The following is a 20,957-nucleotide window of genomic DNA, read 5'->3' as shown; positions in this document are numbered from 1 at the left end:
GCTTCCAAAATCGTGGCTGAAATCCCAACCCCCTGAACTATCTGCCCTTGAGAAACAGGTGCTGCTCCTGGTTTCCATAGTAGCTGCTGGAGGAGCTGAGCAGCGTAGAGAGGCAGATCGTGACCACAAGCCTACAGGAATACGCATAAAATGTAGCAAAGTCGACTTTGAAAAATCTGCATTTTTATTAGATGACTCAAGGACTTGGCAATTGCCTGTGGCGCTCGGTTGGTGGTTGCCAGAAGCTGTTCTAGTCTGTCATCTGTGTTAGGTGGCCTGTGATCTCATGGCCTCTGTCCAGTTTTTGTGGACAGATGTCCACCAAAGAATAAAGCTACTAACCCAGAAAGCCCCTGTCTTGGCAGACCCAGTAAGGAAGCCAAGGATGAGCTGGGCTTGGAGCCCTCGTTTCATTAGTGGTGTTGTCCATGCTGGTTAATCCTCAACTAATAGCAACTGTTGCAGACTGCTCTGAAGGAGCTTATAACTTTGTGCTTTGTGAAAGAAGACACTTATTTTTCCCTCGCCTGAGACTACATTGTGGCCTCAAGGCAGTGGAAAGCCGAGTGCTGGTGATGCTCCGCTATGGCAGAACACTAATGGGGTGGTGTTACAGACCTGGTGGGCAGAGGGGAGCCTGAGGCGTAGGGAGGATCTCCCCAAACCCAGGGAAAGACCAGACCAGGGACTTCTACTTCCTCAAAGGCTAAAGAGCAACACAGAGAAGAGTCTTTTTCTGGGGAAGGGGCAAAAGGTAGCTTTGTCACAAAGAGGCGCAAAAGAAAGAAAAATTATTTAATCTCCTGTTTCAAAGGTTTTTACTGTATAATACTTGATATTCCAGAGTACGGGTGTCTTGCAGAGCACCGATGGTCTTGGCTCTACTGCTCCATCTGATCCACCTCCTGGGAGGGAAGGTCATCGTTTCTCTGTCCCTGGCAGCCGTGGCCCCTCTGCACCGCAGTGCCGTGGTGCGGAGTGGTGACCAGGGGACAAGTGCTGGTGACATCCTCCTGCTGTTGAACTGAGGAGGGATCACAGGGCTGAAGTTCATCCTGTGCTGCCAGGTTATGTGCCTCATCCCTGATGGTCACCTCCCTGCCCGAGCAGTGCCGGGGGCAGAGCTGACGTGCCGCTGACCAAAACCCCGGTGATGATCTGTGGGAGAAGCCAGAGGTGTTTGACGTGACCGTCCTGCTTGGGACAGGCAGATCAGCCTCACCAGGGAGCTGCTGTGGTGCATTTGTGTGTGCGTGGGGAGTCGTGGGGATGAGTAGGATCCCTGTGAGAGGTGGTGGAGGATGGCAAAGTGCTGCTGAACATCTCAGCCCCTTGTGCCAGCTGCTGGGAACAGGGAGCGAGGCACTGGAAAGTCGAAGGCAGGTGGTGGCACTACCTCTCCTCCCACCCCTTTGCCCAGGAACCAGGAGCACAGTCTGGGCCAGCGCTGGTCTCTGCACCTTGCCAGCAGCCCTGTGCAGAGCTGCCTCCTTTACCCCCCATCAGCCCGTGTACGTGTCCCGGCCACTGCAGGCCCGCGGGGTAAAGTGACATTTTATTTATCCCTTCTTAGTTTTCATGTGTCCTGCCCTTGTGCGTTGCTTTCAGCATTGCTTACAAGGAAAAATAATCCTGCGTGAGGCTTTGGCGTGAGCGTGTCTGGTAGTGCCGAGGGAGTTGTTCCTGGGTAAATATCACGTTGAGCCCCAGGGGTTGGGAAGAGGCGGCCGCAGCTTGGTGAGGATGAGCAGCCCCCGGTTGGCAGCAAGACGAGCCTCATCCCTTCTCCCGCTCGCAGCAGCGAGGCCCCAGGGTCTTCCAGCCATCGAGAAAAGGCCGACTCTTCCTCACCGAGGGATGAGCTTGGACATGTTGGCACGTTTTTTGACTCTGCCCGTGCCCTTCTGTGTCGGCTCCCCGAGGGCCCCACGGTTAGTGCTCAGCACGTTCCCTGTCTCGCACCCTCCCCACCTCGTTTTTCTGTAGCTTCCAGTAGGTCACAAAGCTCCTTCTCTGCAAACGTGTCTGTGGCTCCCGCTGCAGAGCCGGGACTTCTCCGTACGTGCCGTTATCACACACAGGCACGCTTTGTGCCGCCAGTGCCCGTATCTAAACTCGTACCGAGATAAAAGTGAAGTTGTGCGTTGCCAGCAAGCGCGTTGCTCGAGCACCGTGGCCGGGTGTCGCTCAGCCCCGGTGCTGCGGCACTGCTCCTGGGCGCACGTGGTGGCAGGCGATGCTCTGGCCCCGGGCTGCGGTCCTGCCTCGTCACAGCATCCTATTCCAGCGCTGGAATGGACCCGTCACCCCCCTCGCACCCCCCTCTCTCGGAGCAGGGTGCTGGAGGCGCTCCCGGGTCAGTGCTCCCTGCAGAACCTCCACGCAGGAGCCAGGAGCTTCAGCGCTTCAAATGCGCTGTGCTTAGGTGTCAGAAGGTCTTCTGCATCAGGGGTGACAGAAGCTATTGCTCTGTTTTGAGGGAGAAAAGTGGGACAACCCCGAAGGTATGAGTCGTGGTAGGGTCAGACCTGGCTCTCCAGTGCTGCTCTGCTGTGTTTGGGCTTGTTGCCAGGGCTCTGTACCCTGTGGGGTTGTGGGGACCAGTTTACAAAGGTGCTACTAAAGGCAGCCTTGGAGATCTTGATGCAGGTTGTTTGAGAAGCTCTGTTATAATTATGTGCGTGCAACCCGTGACACAGTATTGGGTTTTTTTAATAGATGCTTCAAGGCTTTTCAGTGCTTTGCTAAAAATATTTTGCTTTAAAACTTGAAAACATGAAGGAATAAAATGAGTGTTTGCAGCTGCTGCACGTGAACAGCTTAACAAGATGTGAGAAAAGAAGTAGGAAACAAAACCTGATTTGCATCAGCAGAGGGAAGTCCCTGCAAGAAGTTTCGAGCAGGGACTGTGGAGGCCCGGGGGGATGTCTTCAAAGGAAGGAACTGGTGCTTCAGTCTGCTTAAAACCGAGGTTAGAAAATCACGACGCCAAGCAACAAAGCCTCCAGAAAGGTGAAGTGTGATTTGGAGCCTCGGCATTCACAAACGCGCTGCGGTAAAGGACTGGTGTTGGTGTGACCTGAAGCACCAGAACCGCCATCATCACCTGGGCTCTGCTGGGTCCAGCGGCCAATGTCCTTCCCACCGCCCCCCTGATCCCTCTCAGGAGGCTTTCGAATGTCTCGGTGCAGACAAGTGACCGGGTGCTTTTGGCTTTTTCAGGGTGTCACCCAAAACAGCTGTGAGTTGGCTGGTGTCCCCTCCCCACCCCTCCCTCTCTCCAAAACTAGGACATCTAAATTTAACCTGCTATCAACAGATGAGGCCAGAGACTTTCCACTGTGGAAAGGAATCCCACTCAGAACCTGTCCTCTCCTCTACCCGGGCTCCATCCATGCACATTCCTTTCCTCAAGCCGTAACCTCCTGTACGTTTCATTCCTTTCCTTCCGCTCCAGTACTTGGGCTTGTGTCACTGCTACGTGCTGCTGGTGCTTCCCAAACTGACCGTGTGGCTGTTGGTGTTTTATGTGGGCCCACACCTCAGTGGTCTGGGGATGATGGGACCAGGTCTCCCTGCTGCCCGGCAGCAGCGTGCAAAAGGCTCTCGAGCTCCAAAGGTTGGCTACAACCTTTCAGGGGCATAATAAGGTTCTAACAGGCTCTTGTTCGCTCCAGGGAGATGCAGCGAAGGGGAGATGGAGGTGTGAGAACCCCCTTGTTGGGGGATGCCCAGGTAAGGACCCAGCCCTCGGGGCACGTGTCAGTGGTGTGGCTCCCCCAGCCTGACTGGGCAGGAGGGTCCTGGGGTACCGGGTGGGAGCTGATGCAGCAGCATGATCTTGCAGTGGGCAGAGCACGTCTTTCCTCGGCTGCTTTTTGAGAAGTCTTGATGCTTCTTCGCAGGCTGGATCGGAGAGCAGCAAAACAGCAAAGCTACTGAAAGATTTAAAAAAAATAAGAAAGAAAAACCTGTGTCTGCCTTGGGGCAGAGCCGGTGGGAAGGGAGCCCGTGGTGGGATCGGCCCATGGCAGGAAGAGCTGGAGCACAGAGCTGGAAGGTGCCAGGGCTGGGCCCTGTGGGTTAACGGGTTAGCCCAGGAGCTGTGCTGGCCACTTGGCCAGGCACCCCCTGCTCTCTGAAAACAATTTTGACAGTTTCCTTTATGAAAAGCAAGCAGAACCTAAATATGAAAAATGTGGGGACCCCCAACATCAGAAGGACACGGAGTTGTTGGAGCGAGTCCAGAGGAGGCCACGGAGATGCTCAGAGGGCTGGAGCATCTCTGCTATGGAGACAGGCTGAGAGAGCTGGGGCTGTTCAGCCTGGAGAGGAGAAGGCTCTGGGGAGACCTTCTAGCACCTTCCAGTACCTGAAGGGGCCACAGAAAAGCGGGAGAGGGGCTTTTTACAAGGGCACGGGGTGATAGGACGAGGGGGGACACTTTTAAACTGAAAGAGGGGAGATTTAGATATTAGGAAGAAATACTTTCCTGTGAGGGTGGTGAGACACTGGCCCAGGTTGCCCAGAGAAGCTGTAGCTGCCCCCTCCCTGGCAGTGTTCAAGGCCAGGTTGGATGGGGCTTGGAGCAACCTGGTCTGGTGGAAGGTGTCCCTGCCCGTGGCAGGGGGGTTTTTACTAGATGGTGTTTAAGGTCCCTTCCAACCCAAACCGGTCTGTGATGATTCTATGATGATGAAAGGAATGAAATTAACACAACGTGGTATTTGCAAACCAGTCGTACAGAGCAGCAGCTTTTATCCTCTCGCTTGCCCAGGTGTGCACGGGCAGGGCCGCTCCCTGCTGCGGGACCTGGCTGCCCCTCTCCAGACGCAGCATTTACAGCGAGCGGCTGAGCGGGATTCTGCTCAATAAGCCAACGGCGTCAGGAAACTGAACCGTGCGGAAGCTCAACGGCTCAGCCCTGTCCTGCCACTGCGAGACGCGCAGCAGCCCGGTAATGAAAAACGCAGGACGTCGGCTGGTGGTTTAACCAGAAACCTCCGCTCTCTGTGATGCAGCGTAAGAGCTGAACCGGAGAGAAAAGGCACTCGTGGTAACCAGGGTGTTTATCACCATCTTGAACCGTGAGCGCAGAGGTGGGGGAGCCGTTCGTTTAAAAACAGCCACCGCCCAAACGACCCCGGGCAGACGCGTTCGAAAACTTCACTTTATTTCTCTGTCTCTTACAAAAGCAGGGGTTGGGGTTTTTTACATCTCTGTAATAAGTGTCCAGACTCGGTACATCTTGGTTGTGTTTTCACAGTATCTCTGCAAGACCAAGGACGATTCTTATTGCTGCGGGAGGGCGGGCGGTGCGGAGCAGCCCTCGCCTTACCCCCGCCGCCGGACCCAGCCTTGCCCTCCGCCGTGCCGGCTCAGCAGGTCTCCCCCTCCCCAACGCTGCTTGGCCTCTGTTGACTCTCCGAGGGGCTGCCCCTCTCTTACCGTGCTCGTCTCGGTGTCAAGGGTAGGAAACAAGAACCAAACGGTCCGTGACGCTGCTCGGCGCGTTGGCCGTGCTCGACAGCGTCTGCCAGCCCCTGCCCGCTGCTGGCTGGGGAGGGTGTGGGTGAGGGTCCCAGCCAGGGCTCACCCTCCTGCTTCCCACCCGGGACCACTGCAGGATTCTGACAGGGATGGTCAGGCTGCACTCTCGGCCTCTGTGGTGATTTGGGGCCGTAAAGAGCTGAGCAGCATTGATGAGGGAGGTGAGGCAGAGACAAGCTCACGTACATCAGTATCCCGTGTTGGTGCCCCATCACCCTCCCGGCGTATCCTTTGGGCATTCCTGGTTCTGCAAAAAGCTGCCAGCGAAGGAGCTTTATTTACCACCTTACTCAGTGCAGGACGCCCCGGGTCCCCAGACACTTAAGTCCCCATCGGGAGCCTGTCACTCCCCGTTCTAGCCATATGGCCATTAACCACCCGTATCAATAGCGATGTCTATAGCACCTGTTACTTCCAGCCACCGTTCCTTTTAGATTCAATCTGTCCCCATCAGTTTTGTAAAGCAGCAGCATTGGAAAAACATCACTTTTAATCACAACGCGTGAAATCTCAAAAGAGGCAGCAGCATCCCTTTTCTGTGCCGTGTCTGGTGATGCGAATGGAGGTGGAGGGGCACGTTTCAACCTCGGCACGGGATAAAGGCATTCTTTGGGAAGGGAGAAGTCCATGCAAAGCCGACCCCAATGTGAAATTTGAATTTCAGATTTACTGCTCAGCTGGGTCTGTTCAGTGCAACAGGACGAATTAGCCAGGAGGTTACTATCGAATTGCATGGATACATCCAGTCCACCAGGTAGAAGGAGTAGGAGGAACCAGGTCTACTTAATGCACTGGGAGACGAAGTCCAACACAAAGCTAAGTGGAAAAGGACGTAGGTGTTCCCTGAATGTGGTTTTTGGTGACTGAGAAGAAATCTTTCCTTGGAATTCCTTCGTGCAGCTAGTTAAGACGACTGGGTCCGGTTTCTTCGACCCACGCTGACATCAGTGAGAACTGTAAGTACTCAGCACCTGGAGACAAAGTGAATACCAGCCATCGATACCCTTCTGCTCCCACCCGTGGGGTTGCCCAGAAGTGCATCCAGCAGTAGCCGCCATGCGTGCAGGCGTTACCAGCCGTTCACCCACAGCTCATGATTTGTCCTCTTCTGCATGTATTGCCTAGGAGAAAATGCAGACAAGTCCCAAAGGGCTCTGCCAGTAGAGCAGTAGTCAGGATTTGAATCTGTGTGAGAAAATGGAGTTTAATACAGAGAGTGACTGTGCAAGTCAAAGTCTCCCTAGCTTCATCCTTTATAGTCCCAAAGCCTATACTTAGGCAACGTTTGGCTCATGGATTTGGGTTTGATCCAGTCTGTTTGTTTGCAAGCTGCTTCTAATGCTGGACTTCCTACCTCAGAGATCTGCCTGTTCGAGAGAGCAGCTCTGTGGCTGAGCATCTCTGAAAACCGGTGCATGGAGGAGGGTGAACTCCCCTGGAAATGGGGGTACAGTTGCAGGGACCCGGGATCCTTGTTTGCTGGTTTGAGAGTGTCATGGGGCAGGGGGGGGCATATCTTCTGGGCGTGCTTTCCCCGGGCAGGTTGTGGTGTTGAACCTGTTGCCAAAGTAGATGGTGTGACTTTGGAGAAGGAGAATTTCTTGCTGGTAACGTCCTGTGTGGAAGATGAAGATGGCAATAGCAGCTAGTCAGTGCCTCTCCGAGGGGAGAGCCTTTTGAGCAGCATGTGTGTGGTTGAGAGACCTGTTCAGACCAGCTCAGCAGGGCCAGGCTTGTCTCTGGCACACTGAGCTCCCTTCAGTCCTTGCTCTTGAGGCAAATTAAGAGGAAGAAATGTTATCAAGGGGAAGGAGCTGCAGAGGGAAGGGGAAGTGATCTGCCTCAGGCCACGTGCTGGAGCAAGAGAGCAGATCCTCCACTCCCCGTCCTGTGCCCTGTCCTCCAGATGCCACCTCCACTGCAGAACTTCCTCTGCCTGCACACCATGTCTCCCCCATTCAAACAGCTTCTCCGTGCTGCCTTCCCCTGCAGAAGTGCATCTGGTTATCTCTGAAGCCACCAGGACAAGGTCTTTATTAAAACCTACAGGTTCCACCTCCTGCTCCAAATGCCCCTTACTTACTGGAGGATCTACGCCCAAGAAGCAGGTGTTGCCCTGCTTGCCCCTTCTCGTGCATTGCCCTTTGCTACATGTTTGTGCCCTAACCAGACAGGTACAGAATGCCCCATGGTCCTGTCTGTACCCCATTCCTGGCAGTCGTGTAGATCACGAAGGCGTTTGGAAGAACATTACCCACTAACCTCAATGTGATTTGTTATCACGGGAAGAAGAGTTTTTCATAGCTTTTACTTTCAGTGTTTGCTAGGAATGGGTGCCTGTTATTTTCAGTCGTGGCTGTTCCCGAATTATGGATATTGCTGGGTAGACTCAGTGGATACGATCTGCCCTCGCTTACACCCATGCATCTCTAATGACTTCAGAAGGATCCTTTTTATATCCTGCTCTTCTTACAGCACCATCATTTGGATTTCATGGGAAAACAGGGCAACAGAGCTTCACCCAACAACAGCCGGTGCATGAGCCGTTGGCTCTTACACCATGAGAAGGTGAGACTGCGGGCTAGCTGGGCAAACATCTACGTGTGTCCTAAAGATAAACCCAGTAGGACATCCCCCCTCTTGATTTATGTTGTCTCCAAGGGCAGCAATTCTAGCTGTGAGATTATCCCATATTATAATGGTAGCAGGAGACTGAGATCACCCAGTGCAAGCTCGCTCGCTACCCCTTCTGTGAAGCAGGGAGATGGCCTAATAGCTCCCGCTCAAGAGACAACCTACAGCAGGTTTATTTGCATTGCTTTGAAACTGAGATTATTTCCATGCTTCCTTGTTCCAGTTTTTAAAACCAGGAAGATTTTCTTTTCATCACGCTTCTTCCAATTTCATGCCCTTTTCATCCATCAGCCCGTGACACAATCTAGTCCTTGTTCCAAAACTTTCTCCCAGAAATTCTCTAGAAAGGACGTTCTGCCTGGTGGTGCTCTTGTTGGTGGTTTGTTTTTTTTTTTTTTTCAAACATAGCTTTAAGGCAAAAGTTTGGCAATGCAAAGCAAAGTCTACATAAGGCCGCATGACTTGGATTTGCAACTCAGAACCTTACAGCTTAAAAAAAAAAATCCTTATCTTAAATAGTCAACTTTTTGCTCCAGGAACTTGTTTCGGTCTCAACCAAAAAAAAAAAAAAAAAAAAAAAAGACTCTTAAAATCCCAAATAAAATGTTCTTATTGTTCTGGGCAGTCTGGACAAGCTAATGAGACTGAAGTTCAAACAGTAACTAAAGTAGGGAAGGAAAAAAAAAGCTATACGGGAGACATCAGTGTTAGTTTCTTCCCTTAGGAATCCAGTGATGAGACAGACCCCAGTCACAGGTCTCCTCTTTAGCTTTAGCACAGTGAAATCCGTCCCAATGGGAGAAGGTAGAATGGTTGCATTTGTTGAATGAGTAAAAAGTGCATTTTGATTTTGCTCTGATTATACGTGTGTATTCTAATACCTAAGTGATTGTTCTGATTTGTTGTTGGTGTTTTTTTTTCCTCCCTTTCAGTGCCGGGACGCCAGGTTTATATTATCGGTGTTTTGGAGGTATCACCACAAGTGGTGGTCCATCCTTTGGCCTCCACATGAGTACCTGAGCATCGTTGGCATTGGGTTTGACAAGGGCACTGGGTGGTATTGGCTCATTCTTACTAAGGACCTGGGGCTGCTCTTGAGCAGAGGGCTCCTGCAGCTTGGCACGCTGCCCCAAGGGTCTGCTGGGATTTACCTCGATGCCCAGCCTCATGCGCCATTTGATAGTCTGCAAGGTCACCATTTCGTTGGTAGCCGTGTTGGTTGCAACCAGCCAGGTGGTGAAGCTCTGATCCCGGTGAATGCTTGTGAGTTTGGCCACGTTGCTCTCGCTGACGGGCACTGCCCACGTCACGCTCGGGTAGAAGTTGTCGTTCATGCTGATGTTGAACTTGGACTCCTTCTTTGTGGGACCCACGATGGTGCAGGTTTCTGTTGTGTTTCCATACCAGGGATAGTTCACTCCATCTGAGTCACTGATGGCCTGGATTTTACCATCCAGTAGATCTGGAAGCTCCCAACTTGACCTGCCGTAATCAACAACAAATTATGGATAATGCATTAATTAATTAGTTTAGAAACATGCCGGACTGCAAGGAAGGAGAGGAAGGAGTTGTGAGCACATTCCCCCTTTAGCTTTTACTGGAGTTTGTGCCTTTTGTGCCATCCTGCCGAGAGAGCTCATCCCTGCCGTTAAAACTGTGTCCGCAAATTTCCAGGACTGATCATGAAATCTGTCCTGCTGTTAAGCACCTCTGAGGACCATCACCCTGCAGGGCAAGGGCTTTCCCTGCAGGGACCAGTGGCTGTCTGGAGTGGTTCAAAATGTGTCGGTGTTTAGGTAAGGCTGCGATGGGTAGGTGCTCAGGAAAGCTCCAGCGCTGGAGAAAATCCAGCGTTGCAGGTATGCTCCTGCAGCTGTCTGAGCATGGCTGGACACAAGGACTTGTGCTGGACTTGGTGCTCGAGCGAGACCAGAGAAGGGCAACGAAGCTGGTGAAGGGTCTAGAGGGTATGTCCTGTGGGGAGAGGCTGAGGGACCTGGGGGTGTTTAGCCTGGAGAAAAGGCAGCTGAGGGGAGACCTTCTCGCTGTCTACAACTACCTGAAGGGAGGTTGTAGTGGGGTGAGGGTCAGTCTCTTCTCCCAGGCAACTAGCGACAGGACAAGGACACAGCCTCAAGCTGCGGCAGGGGAGGTTCAGGTTGGACATTAGGAAGCATTTCTTCTCAGAAAGGGTCATTAGACACTGGAAGGGGCTGCCCGGGGAGGTGGTGGAGTCACCATCTCTGGAGGGGTTTAAGAAAAGACTGGACATGGCACTTAGTGCCATGGTCTAGTTGACATGGTGGTGTCAGGGCAATGGTTGGACTCAATGATCCCAGAGGGCTCTTCCAACCTGATTGATTCTGTGATTCTGTGACTCACTCCAGCGCCACGTTCAGGATCTCAACTCTTGTGCTGGTGAGAGCAGGGCTCAGGGCTGAGTTTCTTTCTCTCAACAGCACAGAATCTCCCGTGTCGGCAGAAGAACAGGGCAAGCTCAGAGCTGGCCCTGGGGGCGAGGTGACAGGAGAGCTGACCTAAGTGGTGGAAACAAGGTCAAGAACTCAGCTGGACCATAAAGCTTCCCATTGCCCCACTCTGCTCTTTCTTTTCAGTCCCTACCTGCAAACACTCATTTTCTCTCAGGATAAGCCCCTGTCCCTCCCCGCTGCCTGCCTGGCGCTGGAGGTGTAACCCATCCTTCTCCAGCCCTGTGCAGGACCCGGCTCAAAGGCTGCACGCCAGGCTCCGGGCTGGGGATGGGGTTACAGTAATCGGAGAAACCGAGGTCAGCCAGCTTGTAAAGCTGCCTGGGCTGTGCTGGGTGCTGCGCTTGCGAGGCCGACAGAAAGGTCAGAAAGTAAGTGAAAATGGTCCGACGTCACCCTGTAACGCTGATGCACAACTTGGGATTTTTTTTTTTTATTAACTTCCAATTCAATTTTTAAGATTAGATTTGCCAACAGAAGCAAACTACTGTAAATGTCTCAGAAAAAGGGTTAGAAATGTGCAGAGCAAAGGCACTGAGATGGCATAACCATAGACCACGCGCTCAGCGCGTGCCGGGTATTTTAAGGACAGTCTTTTAAAAACCAGGCTGGCGAACCTGCCCTCTCCACCAACCAGGGGCAATGTCCCCGCTGTTGCGGTGGCAGAAGGGGCTGTGTGGCAGCAGCAGCTCGCCCACAGCAGCCCCCAGCGTGGCATTTGCGCTTGACCCCACCGTGGGACACTGGGCTGAGCACTGGCCCCCCGAGCCCTGCAGCTCCCCGTGGCGGGCTGTGCCACGGGACACGGTTTATCTTGGGAGGGAGGCAGCAGGGACGCGCTAAGGCTCGCCAGGGTGACTGTCCGAACCTTTAATAAATTCAGTGCTGAGGCTTAAAATAGCCCCTGGAGCGAGGCGGGGGCTGCGGGTGGTGCAGGCAGGCGGGGGGGCACACGTCGGCCTGGCCAGCGCCGGCACAGCGCGCTTTGGGACGAGTTCCTCCTCTCCACTGGCCAGGACTAACATGACTGACTGTCTCACAAGGCTGTTCTGATTGTTAATTAGTTAATGACCGTGAAGTGCCACCATGTTTGCAACCACTGGGTCGTTCTGCAGTTTGCTGTCAATGCCTGGCTGGAGCTAGAAGATACTGGGGGGGATTTAAAGATCTCATTTATCGTTTTTCATGCGAGCAGGGGTCCTAGCAAAAATCCCTCCTGTGCCATGGCAGGTGTTTGGTGAAGGGCTGCACTGGGTGGGAGGTGGCTGGTTTGCAGGTCAGATGGGCTGGCAGGAACCTGGGAGGTTAAGTGCAAGGCAGGACACGGGCTGCTCTGGGGGATGCCGGGATGCTCTGCAGGATGCAGGGATGCTCCGGGGGATGCAGGGATACTCGGGATGCTCTGCGGGATGCAGGGATGCTCCAAGCAGCATCTGGGGGTTATGTGAGCGCGATGTCTCCCCGCGCAGATTTTCGGGGGCTGCTGTCAGCTACGACACGGCGGCTGCAGCAGCAATCCTCCTCCTGAGCGTGTGGCCAGCAGGCAGAGGGAGTCCTTTCCCCGGAAGAAAATTTTTAGCGAATGCAGCCAAAAGGAGATCCCTGAGCATTCCTGCCAGGACCCCCGGCCACTGGAGAGATGTTTACATGCTCTGCTCTCTAAATCAGAGTCATCCTGGCTCACCATCCCTCTGCTCTTCAGGGACAGCTGAGAAGGGAAAAGCTCCGGGGATGCTGGATGAACTCAGGCCTCGGCGAGCGGATGAGCAGAGGTCGTGCTCTGCAGCCCCCTCCTCTCTGCAGCCCCCCACCTCCTCCTGCCGCACAGCCCGGCCCTGAAACACCGTCTGGGGGCTCCTTCTCTCCCTCTCAGCAGATGGTTCAGGATTACTTTCCGCTCCGACAGCAGCCGGTGCTCAGCTTGGCTGTCACCCGGGGATGAGATGTGACAATTTCCTGGAGGTTCACTCTGTGACAGGCGTGGTGTGAAGGTGCAGCCACAGCATCGCTGCGGGCGTGGAGGTGCCAAACCAGGACCTGAGGTGCTGCGAGAGGCTGATGACCTCCCCCGGCTGCTCCAGCCTACTGGGATCAAAGGCTGGTGGGTGAATGGCAGGAGACTCACAGAGGATGCTCAGAAACTGCGGGTCAGCCAAGAACTGCTTGTCCCCATCTTCATTCCTAGGAGGTGTATCTGACCCCAGACCAGTACAGAACTGCAGGACCTTCTTGGGATTTGCCCAGGGTTCAAATGAGAGCAAAAAAGGTGGAGCTGTGCCAGGGCCTGGGCACGTCACTGAAGGCAGGATGCTGCGGGCAGAGCCTGAGAAATGCCACTGCAAAGCCGAGGGTGTTGGTGAGCGGCGTGGCTGCGCTCGGGGTGGCTCAGAAGTGCACCCTGCTTAAGAAAAGGCGTGGGCAGGAAGAGGGAAGAAGAAACTGGCCTGTGTTTCTTTGCGGAGCACGCTGTGCTTAGTTCTAGCACGTGTGGTTAACCCTGGGGTTTCAAAACCGTCACACTTTATCTGCACAGCTTAGTAACGAGAAGGAAAATGAGGCCTTGTGATGATCCCATGACTGGAGCGAAAGCGGAGGCTGCACGGTGGTTGCTGCTGGTGGTGGTTGCCCCTTGCCTGCTGCTACAACAAAGCTGGTGTGCCAGCCAGGTTAGTAGCCTTTGCTTACATAGTATGTCCGTGTTAAATAATATGCCAACACCTGCCCTTTTGGATGATTTGGGAAGGAACGCTGTGGAATGATCTTTGGCTGCATCAGCATCTTTCCGTGGTGGTGTCGAGCCAAGGAAAGACCAGAAAGTGCCCAGTAAACACTTTGCTGACAATAGCAGGGAAGAGGCGTGAAAAGAAACCGACCTATCTGGTTTCATGGATACCCTATGGCTGAGCAGCTCCAAAATCAGTAGATTCTGGCTTGTACTACTGACAAGCTTGTTTATGCCACTTCTGGAAGCTTCAGAGTCAGTACAGGCATCACCAGAGACTGGAGCTGCCAACAAACCTCTTAACAAATGTCTTCTTGCTACCAGGAGAAGGAACTTTGAGCTATTTCTTGTGGCACAACTGACAGCCAAGCAGCTTTATGGAGGTTTTAGCCTCCTAGTTCTCATTCACATACGTTTCTTCCTATTCTGTCACACGAAATGAAGCCCCCAGCTCGCCCCGAGCCCCGCAGACGCCTGCCCCACAGCACAAACCGAAGCAGTCACTGCAGTGACAGCACATCCACGCACAGCAGCCCCCAGCCCTGTGTGTCCAGCAGCGATGGGGTATTTTCAGTCAACCTTTGCAGCCAGGCATCGGGCACTATTGCATCCTCAGCCCCAGGTCCTTAAAGCCAGCTCCTAATTAGTCACAGGCCAGATGGACTCGCATAACCTTGTGCTTTCCAACATCCTTCCTTCCCACCAGCTCCCCAAGCAAGAGCAGCCCCGCTCAGACGCAGACTGGGCTCGGTGCAGGTACCAGTGCAACGTGTGGGTGCAGTGAAAAGCCGTCTCGGGTATTTCACATCCCTGCTCCTACCTGCCTCCCTCCACTGCCACGCCTGCACTGGTGACTGGCTGGATGAAAGAAAACCTGCTATTCAGAGCTGCTTAATTTTAAATTGTCTTTTACAGCGTCTCTCTCACCTACTCCAGCACATCAAGCAATTCAAGCTTTCAATAGTGAAGAACAGGAAGGAAATTTAAGATGTTCCCCAGCTGTCGGAGCCACGCTGCTGTGGTCCCTCTTCCCCCCATCCTCCAGCTAGATGTTCCTGCCTCGTCTCTTGAACCGGCAGTGATGCGTGGTGCTGGTTCAGGGAGCAGAACTAGCAGGAAACTGGCATCAAGAAAAAGAGACAAATTGCTGCTGGATTAGCTGAGCAGGCTCAAGTCAGACTGCGCAACCTATTTCAGTGGGCTGAGGCGCGTGCTTACAGCGCAGGTAAGGGCCAGGGGCCACGCAAGGGCAGCGAAGCCTTTTCCTCTAAACCCCAGGGGTTTAAATTCCCACGGTGAACTGACCTCCCTTCACTTCCCATGGGAAGCAGAACCTTTTTTTTCTTTGGTGAATCTGTTTTAGATTGTGTTTTCCCTCCCGAGGACTGGCGGTTTATTCTCTTGACAAGTGGATTTCTCGAGTTCATTGTGTCCCTGCTGCAGGGCACGGAAAATTTAATCTCGCAAGAGCGAGATGCCCGGTAACATAAAGCAATGATGTAATGCTGCCCAGCTGCCCCATCGGGTCCTCCCAGGGAGAAATATCTACCTGAAACTTCTCCAGATCCTTGGCTGATCATATTCAAACTCTGATTTATTTATTTCTCTGGTTTGCATATCTCCATCTGCGCTGCTTCTTGCACATCTCCATGGAGATGAAGAAACAAGGCTGGATAACGCCATTCCGGCATTGCCCAGCTGCTCACACGGGTCCCACCAGGTGCTGCACAACTGGGTGCAGAAACCAGCACCCACCCCAGGAGACCCCAGCGGGGACCTGGTCCGGCGTGTCCTGCATGGGTCAGAGCTCTGCGGCCTGATCCTGATGCCTCCCACTGCACAGCAGCATCCTTCCCCAAGGGTACAGGGTAAAACCCTGCTCGAGGGGAGCAGTAACACCAGCCACGGGGCCGAACGGGAGTTTGCCCCAGGTCTGCATGGAGTGGGGGTCAGAGAGCACGTCCACATCCTCATGCTGAGGGTTTTCATGTTCCCAGCAGCATCTACTGACTTACACGTAAAATAATGCCAGCATTTGACTACAGGAAAGCAGGAGAGGGGCTTTTTACAAGGGCAAGTAGTGACAGGACAAGGGGGAATGGTTTTAATCTGAAAGAGGGGAGAGTTAGATGAGATATTATGAAGAAATTCTTTGCTGTGAGGGTGGTGAGACCCTGGCCCAGGTTGCCCAGAGAAGCTGTGGCTGCCCCCTCCCTGGCAGTGTTCAAGGCCAGGTTGGATGGGGCTTGGAGCAACCTGGTCTGGTGGAAGGTGTCCCTGCCCGTGGCAGGGGGTTGGAACTGGATGGTCTTTAAGGTCCCTTCCAACCCAAACCATTCTATGATTCTATGATTTACGTGTTATCTGAGCTTTAATTCTTTTCCTTTACATTCAAAAATGCTATATTTAGCCCCAAGATTGTCGGTGCCGCTTTAAAGGCGTGTGTCGAAATGATCCCCTCTGTAGCTAACATCCCTTTAGGAGCGTTATGCACAGCTCCATCTGCTCCAGTATTTCTCAGCTGTTTCTGTCCTCAAAGTAATGGCCAGCTTATACACAGCTAACAACTTTGGGGCATAAAAGTGAAAAATTAATCCAAAGCCTGCTGTAAGTATTGATTCTCTGATTGACCAACTGATATTTTTTTTTTTTTTTTAAATTATTTGGAGTTTTCTATTTGCCTGTCACCACAGTGATGAAAAAAATGTGTGTTGCAGTAGCCTGTTCATCATGGAAAGTTGGGACAAATACTCTGTTGGCAGAAATCAATGCAGCTCCGTGGAGGTCAGTGGGATTATGTCGTGTTACCACCAGCTAAAGGCTCGGCCTGTCCTTTCAGATAGGTTTGTGTCCTGTCTCTCTCTATAGAAAGGTCTTCCAAGAGCGTGTTTCAATGGCATTAAAAGAGGCTTTTCCTCCCAAATGCCTTGATTTATAGCTTTCAGATGGTGATGGGTCTACAGAAAGAGAGTGGAGGAGCAGACCAATTCCTACTTACATTTGGGTAACTTGGTTTTTTTGATATCAGTTAAATGTCAATGAACCTCCTAGGGAAAAATCTTTATTCCCATGATTTTTTGGCTAATAGCTCTCCTACATAGCCACAGCTTTCAATTCTGACTACCTGTTTACAGCACTTAGCTTGTAGATACAACTTTTTTTGTCTCAAAGCATTCCAGCAAGGGAAGATCGTACCAAATCCTCATTTTAAACACAGGGAAACTCAGGTGCAGAGAAATAAAAGGACGTGTGGAGGTTTGCAGCCCACAGCAGCACTGGCAGAACAGCTCTCTGCCCAGTCCTCTTTATTTCGGGGGATGTGAGCTGTATTTATACACAGTGGACTTTCCTTTTTCCCTTTGCAGCTGGTCGCTAAAGACAGGATTTCTGAATGAGCCTGAGAATTACACATGCAAATCCCAAAGGCCTGGAACTGGGAACATCTGAGCAACAAATTGTCCTTGCTAGAGATGGTGGAGGAGCAGAGAAGCCTGCAGATTTCGGGCCTGTTGTAAGTACTTTTAAAATGAAGATAAGCTGGTCGGGTCCCTCGCTGAGCCCCGCGCCTGGGGCTTGCCAGGTGCCAGTTTGCTCCTCAAGGCACTTTCTGCTTGAGCAGAGAGGGGACGTGGGGACAGGAGGGGGGAACAGTCTGTCACTTGGGGCTGCTCCTCGGCGTGCCCTTCCCTCTGGTCCACATCTTACACCGCATATTCGCTTTATGCTGCTGAATCGTGTCCTTATCTGGGCTTACAGGCAGAAGGGAGGGAGGAGGGGCCGGGCTGTGCGTGCAGATGTTCGGGCCGGCAGGAAGGTGCTGCATTCAGCCAGAGTTTGTCCTGCTCTCCAGCCCTACTCTGTGTCCCCATTCTCTCTCAGCCCTCCTCATTCACCTTTTTTTTTATAAGCCACGCAGAATAACCCTTGAGGGGCTGAGCCGGCATCCCCGACACAGGGCACGTGGGATGAGCAGAGGGGAGGGTTGTTTAGACATGACCTTCCTGTCCTTTCTCCCTTGCCCCCAGAGACCGGGCAGCATCAGCGCCTCCGGCCACCAAACCATCTGCCAGCACGGGGCTCTGCGGTCAGGGTTTGTCCCCGTGGCTGGACAGACAGATTTCTGCTGCACCAGGAGGCTGCACCTGGTGCGAGCTGCAGAACTGCTGCTCTGTGCAGGCATTTGGAGATCTGGTGCTGTTGCTGACTTAACTATGGGCCAAAGCCTGCAACAACGTTTGGTGAACAAGCTGGTGGGGGGAATGGGGAGAGATGACTTTTCACAGTAGGGAGGTGACATTTTAATTTGACTCATTCCTGTCTCACTATGACTGTTTGAGCAGTAACACGGGGTTTTTGGTGTGCAGACAGCCCCTAGATTCCCCCCACCTTACATCTATACCCCTACTCTTACATTACCCAAAAGGAGGGTAATGTGAAATCTCCACCCTGCTCCAAGGTGATGCAAAGGGTTGAATTATCAGTGGGTTAAATCCATCTTGTTCTTTCCCTGTGGGCTGCCTGCTACCATGGGCAAAGCAAGCAGGATTCCTCCTGTGACGTTCAAGTCTGCTCCCAGAGCTGGTGGGCTACCGAGCTCACAGCCATGGCACACTGCAGCAGCAGTACAGCACGCTGGGGACAGCACCGTCCCACAAGTGTCAGCCCTCGGGTTTCCCTGGGGCTTGTCGATGCGCAGTTTTGCCCCGTAAGGGATGGGGAGGGATGCAGACGAGGGGAGCTGGCAGTCAGGGGGACCCCTCATGTAAAAGGCAAAGCAAAACAGGGGTGCCAGTCGTGGCAGGGCTGACCTGGGATTTCAGGATCTCCAGCACTGCTCAAAAGCTGTTGTGAAATATAGTATTGCTTTTGGGTTCCTAACAGAAGCAGTGGGTTTTGGTTAGGGCTTGGGCGCGTTCCCATTAGAAGAGAAGAATACCCACTCCTTTAAAAGGGCAGGGACAAGCTCTCCTGTATTTTAAACACACGAGAAAGTCCTGTTAAATTTCAGAAGAGCTGGGTTTCAAAATCCAACCAACGGGGTTATAATTTTTGGCTTAATCCAGTATTTCCTAGCCAGGCCCTGGTTCTCCCACTCTTTCATCCCGTTAGGCAAACGCACCGCGCACACGCTCTTGGAAATACTTACATGCCCTGTTCCCCGTAGTGATTGTAAAATTCCATGTGGCTGCAAGCCTGGATCCAGCCCACGATCCAGGTCTCCTTCTTGGGAATAGGGGGCACCAACACTTGCGCGGAGGCTCGGAAGTGAGGGGTCCGGTAGCGCAGGACCACGCTGGAGGACTCGTCGATGCTGGTGGGAATGGGATCAATGGAGGCTTTGACTTCAATCACTGAAATACTTTCCCGGAAAACTTTGGATTTGCAGCTAATACTCTGAATACAGCCCATGGCATACCCCGAATACAGTCTGACGCAGCTCCGAGGATACTCCAGCAATCCCGGGGAATATTAGGCATTGAAATTATCTGGTGCTAGATCAATTACAGATCTTCTTGGTTTGTAATCTCAAAACTGATATCCATAGGATAGAAAATTCATCATGTAAAGCCTTAATTTGAGTATCTGTCTTACAAGTACTGCTCTTATTTTTGAGGTTAGCTGCACTTCAGAAGCAAAAGGGTCTGTAAAATTTTTTTCCCCTTTTAATGACCCATTAAATCTCTCGCTCAGTCAGTCTTTGGGTTAAAAAAAAAAGGTCTCTCTAGTTCAATAAATAACAGTGGTGTTCTTAGCTGATATATTTAGTCCTTCTTTCCTCAGATGCAGTCTGTCATTCACCATCAAACATAGGACCAGCCGGTATTTCCCTTTATTCTTTGGATGAAAAGCAGAATGTTGATAGACACATCTATATAAATAATGAAATAGTTTTTAGCCCCAGCTTGTCACAACCGGTGTGGATTTCCACTTCCTGACTTGCAGTTGTTCATAACTTCCTTTCGCACAAAATTACAATAATAACAGAAAGAAACGACGGGTGGAAAATGCCAAAAGTGGCCAAATCGCCGGTTTTGGAGGCTCCTCCGCCGGCGGTGCCGGGGCTTTGGCGTTTGGGGGGTTTTCTTCTTTTTTTTTTTTTTTCTCCTTAGAAATAGCCGACCCCATCAATGAGCCCTCGGAGGTCGCGGGGAGGCAGGCGGCTGCGGGGGCTGCAGCGGGGCGGGGGCGGCGGCGAACCTCCCCCGCTGCCGCCCGGGGCCGCGCCGCTCCGCGCCCGCTCAGCGCCGCGGAACCGCCGCCCGTGACATCCCGCCGCCACGCACCGGCCCGGGGGGCGCCGGCCCCGCCGCTCCCCTTCCTCCTCCTCCTCCTCCTCCTCCTCGGCGAGCGGGTCTCCGCAGGGGTGTCCGACCTTCCTCCTCCTCCTCCTCCCGCCGCTGCTGCCGCCGCCGCTCCCGGGCTGCGGCTCAGCCGGCGGGGCTCATGGGCTGCCGGCGGGGCTGCCCCGCACACGCGTGGGCCCCACGGTCCTGCGGGGCTTCACAGCATCCCGGAGCGGCGGGGAGCGGCGCCGAGCCCCGGCCGAGCCCCCGAGCCCGGCCGCCGGGTCCCCTGCGCTGCGCGGGGGCGAGGTGCGGCGGGGGGGGGCTGAGGGGGGGGGAGGCTCCTTCTCTCGCTCTTTTTTTTTTCCCCTTCGGCTCTTTGCGAGATGCCCGGGGAGGTGAGAGGAGCAGGGTCGGTGCCTCCGCCTCCCGGCTGCCGCAAGCTTCCTCTCTCGCAATACACTCGTGCATACGCCGGCCCCGGCTCTCAGCCTCGCCGCTGGAGCGGAGGGGTGCGGGGGGGCTCCCGCTCCCGTCGCAGCCGCAGCATCAAAAAGGCAACGGGGTCAAACTTTGCAGCAACTCGCCCGCAGCCTCGCCGTGCCCCCGGCCGTGCCCGCCGGCTGCCCGGGCAGGGACCGCCGCATGACAGCGGCCCGGGCGGCCCGGCGCGGGGCTGGCGGCGGGGCTCGGCCCCCCCCAGCTCTCCCTGCCTCCCTGTCCTCCCTCCTTCGCCCAGTCCCATCCCTCCCCCTGTATTTCGCTTTTAAACTGCAGCTGTTGAAGCTAAACCTCCTTTGGAAAAACAGCATTTCCTCCCACATGTCCGTGAATTGTGGGTAATGTAGTTTGGTTTTTTTTTTTTAGAAACGTCTTTTTTTCTTTCTTTTTTTTTTTAAATTTAACCGCAATGTATTTTTTCTTGCTTTTTCAGATTAAGCTTTTCTTCTCCCAGCTGGAGCTTGGTTGGTAGATTCGGTAAAAGGGACTGTTACCTTATTTGCAAAACCTGTAGCCCTGGGCTGGGTGGGCTGTGGTTCAGGCAACTGGAAAGGCAAAGCTCTCCATAGCAGCAAAGGAGTAGCTGGAATAGAGAGTGAGAAGCGTTTGAGGCAGCAGTGGCCTGTGGGAGTTGTGATAGTTGTAAACTTGTATTACAGACAGCTTTAGGAGAACCGTTGCTGGCTGGTCCTGCTGCCCATCAGCCGGCTGAGGATCCCAGTTTCAAGAGCTGAGCACCAGGTGAGGTGCATGGGTCCCGCTTTTTGGTAACAGTTG

At 53.3% G+C, this 20,957-nt stretch overlaps 1 protein-coding gene across 1 annotated transcript; it reads right to left on the bottom strand.

The window, feature by feature from the left end:
- Nucleotides 1-5,156: 5,156 nt before the first annotated feature.
- Nucleotides 5,157-20,357, bottom strand: FAM78A (family with sequence similarity 78 member A). Its single transcript, XM_068413761.1, has 2 exons — nt 18,542-20,357; nt 5,157-9,666 (listed from the first exon to the last, which is right to left on the bottom strand). The coding sequence occupies exons 1-2, from the start codon at nt 18,802-18,804 to the stop codon at nt 9,138-9,140; spliced, it is 792 nt and encodes a 263-aa protein (XP_068269862.1). The 5' UTR covers nt 18,805-20,357; the 3' UTR covers nt 5,157-9,137.
- Between the last annotated feature and the right edge of the window lie 600 nt (nt 20,358-20,957).

This window comes from Nyctibius grandis, chromosome 16 (genome assembly GCF_013368605.1).
Source record: "Nyctibius grandis isolate bNycGra1 chromosome 16, bNycGra1.pri, whole genome shotgun sequence".
Classification (NCBI taxonomy): Eukaryota; Metazoa; Chordata; class Aves; order Nyctibiiformes; family Nyctibiidae; genus Nyctibius; species Nyctibius grandis.
The sequence above is the reverse complement of the archived record's forward strand: the minus strand, read 5'-3'. Positions and strand labels throughout refer to the sequence as shown.